At 32.7% G+C, this 7,576-nt stretch overlaps 1 protein-coding gene across 1 annotated transcript; it reads left to right on the forward strand.

Moving 5' to 3' along the window:
- Positions 1 to 1,323: 1,323 nt before the first annotated feature.
- Positions 1,324 to 3,729, forward strand: LOC108346717 (GTP cyclohydrolase 1). The gene is made up of 2 exons (XM_017585772.2): positions 1,324 to 1,531; positions 2,549 to 3,729. The coding sequence occupies exons 1-2, from the start codon at positions 1,324 to 1,326 to the stop codon at positions 3,727 to 3,729; spliced, it is 1,389 nt and encodes a 462-aa protein (XP_017441261.2).
- Positions 3,730 to 7,576: the final 3,847 nt, after the last annotated feature.

Consider the following 7,576-nt stretch of genomic DNA (forward strand, 5'->3'; position numbering starts at 1 on the left):
TAATAAAACAAACCCTAAAATAAAAAACGTAACCTTTAAAGGAGGTGACATCCTTCAACGGATGTCAACATCCGTTTAAGGAAAAACGAATGTCGACATCCGTTTTACCTTAAACGGATGTTAACATCCGTTGAAGGATGTGACCTCCATTTAAAGGTTACATTTTTTATTTTAGGGTTTGTTTTCAAGGTTTATTCGAATACGCACCTGGAGGAAGCACGACACGCACTGCACCACGAGAGCGAATGCACCATGAGAGGGAGACTGCTTGATAATTCTTTCCACCACCACCAACCTTTGCAACTTATAGTATCTCACAACGACGAAAGAAAGAGAGAAAGAAGTATAATGTTAAAATGAAAGAAAAATATTTTACTCATGTACGGGACTAGAATAAGTTATTAGTGAAATAAGTTGTGAATGAGTAAAATTAAAAAATAATAACTCTAAAAATAAAATTTTACTGAGAAACAAAATAATAAAGGGGGTGGAGGGAGAAAGTTGCGGTGTAGGAAACAACACCCTAAAAAATTACATTAGGTGGGCCCACCCATCTATATTAAAAAAGAAACAAAAATGAAATAAATCGGAAAAATCTTCGCCCAGAAGGAAACGAGTGACAGACACGTAACAAAAAACACAATAACACCATTTACCCACTATACCATCCAATTTCATTTATACTTATGCACACAAACAAATATATAAACCATGTACAACGCCCTTTAGGCAACCAAGCAATAAATAAATAAAAAATCATTTTAATTAATTTATTCTTCCAACAATATCAATACACACAACCCGACACTAACTTATTTCTGGAAATTAATAAATTATTATATTTATTTTTATCTTTTCAAAATCATTGTATTAATTTTCAGATCTTTTATATATATAAACATTAAGTACTAATCTCAATGCATTTTTTCAATGTAATTAATAATGAATTTCAATCTATTATATTAAATATAATGTTTATCACATTTAATTAATGTAATTTTGTTTTGGTAATCCCTTTTATTATTTATTGCATTAATAAATTCACTAAACGATATGATTTAATATTTATGAAAAACACTGCATCTATCATCAAATTCAGTATTCTTTTCCCACAAAATCTTAAAAGATAACAAATAAAAAGGTAAAACATGCTCTTACTATATGCACGTAGAGACTGAGCCACATTCTTTCTTTCCTTGTCAACCCTACACCATTTACTTTTTTTTCTCTATAAATACGAAGCATGTCACCAATAGAGAGATGCCCAGAACAAGGTCTTTTGCATAAATCATGTTTGAGAGTTGATATTTGTGCAGTGTTTGAATGGAGCATTTGTGTGAGGTTGGTTTAAAGCGTGAGAATGGAGACAGAATGTGTGGTAGTGAAAACTTCTTTGAGAAAGAGACCAACACAACTTCCATTGAAGATGCTGTCAAAGTCTTGTTGATGGGTTTAGGAGAAGATATCAATAGAGAAGGAATTCAAAAGACACCACTTCGTGTTGCCAAAGCCCTTCGTGAAGGAACCATAGGTGACTATTCATTTATTTTTCTATTTTTCTATTTTTCTTAGTTATAATGAATGTTTAATTTGTAGCAGATTTTTCTTTTTTTGGAGATATTCTGTAAGATGAGTCTGAAAGTATATCAAATTCTCATTTTTTTTTTCATGTTTTGAAAAAGTAACTTATAGGGTTTTCTTTTAATAAAACGAAAATAAACATATTTTCCTTTGTGTTATTCCAACGGTGGAATGAACATTTTTAAATGAATTTTCTTTCTATAATATTTATTATTTACTACTTTGCCAAGAAATTTTTAATCATAACTCTGTTAGGATATGCATTACACATTGTAAGCTGTTTTTAATCATAACTCTTCCTTGGATGTGCATTTGACACGTTGCAAGTTGTCGAATGTTTCTCTCTCAACCAATCAAAACTATCCTTTATTTTAACTTTTATATTTTATATTCTAAACCCTAATATTTTTCTCTCCCAACACAAACCAAAACTATCATTTATTTTATTTTTTATTTTTTATATTCTAAACCCTAAAACTCATATTTTATGATATCCATTTTTAGTATAATAAAAACATATTTTTATTAAAAAATTCAAATTTATTAATCTTGTTTAGCCTCGTGTTTAAGATAATTGAATAGATATTTAACCTTTAGTAATTGACATGTTTATATGTAATTAAAGTCTTTTATCTTTTATATTGTTAAAAATTTCTTTAAAAATAATGACATATTAACATTGATTTTTCTTTAATAAAAACATATAACAATCATTAAAGATCAAACATATGCTCTCAATCATATGAATTATTAAATAAAACTAAAAAGAAAAATTATAAATAAAATATATTAATTCTTGTCTTGTACCGAGACAAATATTTATCCTTCTCTTCATTATTAAATCTTCTTCTGTTTCTACTACTACATTGAATGATACTCTCAAGTTATAATAAAATAGAACTTGAGATACTTTTTTGGACTTTATGTTACCAGAATTATTGATTAGAAGGGTCTTATGATCTAACAGGTTATGTTAAAAGTGTTAAGGAAATTGTGGAAGGTGCATTATTCCCTGAAGGCGGAGTAGAAAAGAACAAAGTTGGTGATGCAGGAGGAGTAGGTGGACTTGTGATTGTGAGAGACCTTGACTTTTACTCCTACTGTGAGTCTTGCATGCTACCATTCTATTTCAAGTGTCATGTGGGCTATGTCCCTTCTGCTCAAAGAGTTCTCGGTTTAAGCAAACTCTCTCGTGTCACCAATGTCTTTGCAAAACGTCTCCAAGAGCCTCAGCGTCTTGCAAATCAGGTCTGTTCCGCTTTGCATGAAGGAATACAACCCACAGGCGTTGCTGTTCTGCTTCAATGCAAACACATTCCCTTTCCAGACATGGAATCAAATTCTCTTCACTCAAACCACAAAGGGGTCCTGGGAATACTCGTTTCTTCAGGCTCTGGTGTTTTTCAAAACAAAGATGCAAACTTGTGGACTGACTTTTTCGGTCTCCTTAACTTTAGGGGCATTGACAAGGACAAAATTATTGATAAGGGGTCATTGGACCAGTGTTGGTGTCCTTCTTTGTCTTCTAAAGTTTCACCAAAGAATGAAGAAATGAACCCTGCTATGGTCACTGCAGTAGCTTCAATTCTCAAGTCTTTAGGTGAGGATCCAACTAGGAAGGAATTACAAGGGACTCCTGCTAGATATACCAAGTGGCTGATGAACTTCCAATGTAGTAGCATTGAGAGCGCGCTGAATGGTTCGCTTGGGAATGGTGCTTTGAACACTAATGGGGTTGTAGGTTTTGATGAAAACATACACTCAGAGCTGAACTTGCCTTTCTTGTCACAGTGTGAGCATCATTTGCTTCCATTTTATGGTGTTGTTCACATAGGATACTACATTTCCAAAGGGTTTCATCCCATTGAGAAAAGGCTCTTGCAGTCAATAGTTCACTTTTATGGTATTAAGCTGCAGGTTCAAGAAAGGGTGACCAAGCAGATCGCAGAAATGGTTTCTGCACTGATAGGTGAAAATGTGATAGTAGTGGTGGAAGCAAGTCACACCTGCATGATCTCTCGAGGAATTGAGAAGTTCGGTAGTAATACTGCTACCGTTGCTGCATTGGGACGCTTTTCGACTGACCTTGCTGCAAGGGCTGTGTTCCTCAACAGTATTCCGAAGGCCATATATCTTTCAGAACATTGATGATTTTCAAATGGTTATGTTCGCAGAATAGGAATTTCAACAGTTCAGTGTCAAATTGCTGTCAAAAATAAAATGCCTTCTCTTAATAAGCATTGTTGTTTCAATGATCCAATACAATTAGAGGTGTCAATTTAACCCATGACCACGGGCTAGTCCTAATCCACTCTTGAAAAAGCCCCCTCTTAAGAAGTCCCTCAAATGGGAGCTAAAAAAAAGCCCCAACCCCCAAAGCCCCCTCTCAAGGGGATTAGGGTCAGGGTTAAGGTGGGTGTTTAGTCCACTAAAAATTTTTTGGAAACTAAACTTCAACATTCTTAATAGTAACTATTAAAAGTACTAAATTTTATATTCATGTAATTGATTTCTTATTTCAAATTATTAAATAAAACTAATTAATTATAGTATAATAGAATATTTAATATTCAAAATAACCACTTTTTTTAAATAATTAAAAACAATTGCAAACCACACACTTAATTTTATACAACTAAATAGTATTACAAATTTATTTTACTGAAATATTATAAAAATGATATCAAAATAACCCCAAAGAAAGATAATAACATATTAATTTGATTTAATATTTGCACTGCTTTTACCGTTCTTAAAAGGAATCACTGTTTTGTTTCCTCGACTTCTAAAATATCACTCAATCTGCTTTTAATTATTTAAAATTAAAAATAATTCAAAAATTTATTATCTAAATTTTTTTGATCAAAAATAGTATTAATATTTTATGTGTAAATTAAACTTATGTTTTATTTTGTTTTTTTCTCTCTCATAATCTTTTCTCAAAATCACCATAAGATATATTATAAAAAGAAAGTTAATTTCTTAAAAATTTATAAAAAAATGAAAATTTTAAATAGACCTAAAGTACTAAAGAATGACAAATGTTATAGTGTTTCAATTCTTTAACTAACACATTAAATAATTTATTTTTAACTTTCAATTAGAACACATAACATAAATGTATGTTTATGTTTATATTTATGTTTATGACATTTAAAATGTAAACATTTTGAGTGAGTAGTACGACGAGATTGAATTCTATGGGCGAATACAACTTCAGTCTGCACAAGGTTTATAAGTTTTTTCTTTTTATTTATTATTTTTGTTATGAACATGATTTGTTGAGTATAAAATGAAAAAGGAAATTATTTATATTTAATTTCTTTTTCAATAAATTTCTAAGAAAATAAAGAAGCCTATTTTTTTTAAATTAAGAGCTTCAATTAGAGAAAATCTTCTCTTAAATTTCAATTAGGATAATTTTAGATAAAAAGTTAATTTCTTACTTATAACTTAAAAAAAAAGTGAAATTAAATATTTAAATTTCAAATTTATAAAATAATCCTTTAATTATATACTTAGAGAATCTAACTCAATAAATATTGTCATTTTGTTTTTGCTTCTTGAGTTTAGAACTCTCCTCTTATAAAAATTTTAATTTATTTTCTATAGTAACTATTTTTGTAACAAATTAGGAGTTAATTATATTTTTTCTTGTATTCAAAATGAACATTTTTTGTAAAAAAAAGGCCCATGGGTTGGCCCTGGCCCACAGGGCTTTTGAAGATATTTTGGCTTTGTGGGCTTTTTTACGAGGGGCTTTTTGGCCCTGTGGATTTTTTTGGCCCCAACCCACATGGGTTAGGCCAAACCATGTAAGGAGGGCCAAATTGACAGGTCTAAATACAACCGAGCTGAGCCAGAGCAGCGAGGATTCAATGACAAAAATAAATTTCTCGGTTTCTCAAACTTCACTTTAAAGTTATTTTATAAATAATTAAGTTATACTGCAAGTTAATTCTATTTATTTCATAAGGAGTTCATATCCTATATTTTAGTCTTTCCGCATCACTCTTCCGAAAATAACATCCATTAGTCATGAATGAATTAGAATTTTTAAATCTAAAAATATTAAAACACTACTGGAAAAGTGGGAATTACAGACGGACTTTTACCGAAGGCTTTGAAGCCCTCGGTATTGAGACGATTACCGAAGGCTATGAAGCCGTCGGTAAGGACCTGACCAACTTAAGTCCCAAATTGGGTTCTTCGATCCCCAAGTTCACTTTCTTCAGCCTCGTCGTTTTTGTGCGTCTCCTTCCTTTCTTCACATAGTTCCCTCTGTTGCAATACGCTCCGTGAGTTTGTCCATTAGTCACCGGTGGTGGTCCGTGACGGTGGTCAGTGGTGCGTTGATCGGTCTTAGTTCACGGTGCGTGGTGTTTTCAGGGAGTTGGGGGCTAGGGTTCGTATTGCGTTGGTTGGTTCGTTGAGGGCTGGTGGTGTGGAGGTTGAGGGACTCTGTCGAAGGGGCCGTTCTGGGCTTCTATTGTTGTCGTGGTCGTCAAGCGGCATCTTGGTAGAGGTAAGTTCCACAGAACTTGATTCACACTGTCATTTTCATTTTGCTGAAGCATAAACACTGCTTGCTGCCTTCATCTACTTTTCATTCACTTGTTGCTATATGATTGAAGGAACTTGGTTAAGGGACTTCGTTGGAGTGGCTGACTTGTGGGGCGTGGCCGTCGTGGTGTAGAAAGGTTGCCATCGTCAAGGGCTATCTCGATTGAGGTAAGTTGTGCGTCTAAAAATTCATTATGAGTGACAATGTTATTGAATTTGTTTGATGTTGTTGTGGCATGAGTGTATGTTGTTGTTTGATTGAGAAAAATTGGTTTTTAATTGGAATGAGGGGCAAGGTATTGGCATGGCAGTGAGAAGGTTTAAATAACCTTAATCGTAGTTTAGGGAAAATCAAAGAAAACGAGGTGGTGAAGATTGAGCAATAGTGGGAATTATTTAACCTGTTGTGTTTGCTTGTAATGCTTGCAAGTGTGTGCTCTATGTACGCAAAACTTGAACTATAAACCTTTCAACCTCTAACCTCCCCTTGATTTGCTTCCAATGAACGTACACATAATGTTATATTGATTGAATTAAATTGTTGTCCAGTAGCATTGGAAATATTGATTCCAGTAGCAAAATCTGCATAAAACAACATTTCTGGATTAATTTGATATCATGTGGTTTTCATCAAGATTTCATGGTTTTCAAGCTTTGTCCAAGTTTGCCTAGTGATTTCAACTGTGTCTAAAGTAATTCCAACTCAAATTCATCACAGAATAGTATAATTAGTGGTTGACTTTATCACAATCCAGTTTGAAATTCTGCAGTAAAATATAATTCTTGGTTCATATTATGCAAATTGTTTCTGACCAGATTCTGTGTCTCTAAATCTTGGTGCAAGTTTGTTTGAAGTTTCTAAACATGTTTCAAGTTGTACAAACTGAGATTAACCACTGATTTGTCAAAAGCATAATTGAGTTGATTCAAAATGCTGTAAAGCAGTGCTGTCACAGCTTTTCGCATGCTTTTTGCACCATGCTTATAGTCTTTGTTTGGTATTAGGTGCTTCAATTCTGCTAGCTGTTTATCTGTAGTTAGATGTAGTGTTTTTAGGCATTGTTTGAGTCTTTAATTGAGCTATCCAGCTTTGAATGCACTGCTTTCTCAAATCTACAATAGTTTTAGTTCATTTTTTTGCACTTTTACCAACTGCAACCGTGTTTTGGTGACTCTGCCTATTTCAGACCAGTTTAAACATTTGTGCAAGTGTTTTAGACCATTTGAAACTTGTTTCAACTGTTTCCTTGGTCCATTTTCATTAAATCTGCCAAATCATAGTTTGACTTCCCATTTTTGCTTGAAATTTGGAACTCAACAAGTGATAGTGTGATTCAGTAGATTTTGGCACAATTTGGTTGTTTCTATACATATATTTGGTGCATCAAAGTTCATCTTAACTGTTCCTTTGGTCAATTTTGCACCATTTCAC

Source organism: Vigna angularis, chromosome 9 (genome assembly GCF_016808095.1).
Source record: "Vigna angularis cultivar LongXiaoDou No.4 chromosome 9, ASM1680809v1, whole genome shotgun sequence".
NCBI classification, from domain to species: Eukaryota; Viridiplantae; Streptophyta; class Magnoliopsida; order Fabales; family Fabaceae; genus Vigna; species Vigna angularis.

Bases quoted from the DNA above. Each gene is read 5' to 3' on its own strand.
- LOC108346717 (XM_017585772.2), top strand. From the start codon at position 1,324: ATGGAGCATTTGTGTGAGGTTGGTTTAAAGCGTGAGAATGGAGACAGA. The intron at 1,532-2,548 runs GTGACTATTCAT...ATGATCTAACAG, and splicing joins CCTTCGTGAAGGAACCATAG to GTTATGTTAAAAGTGTTAAG.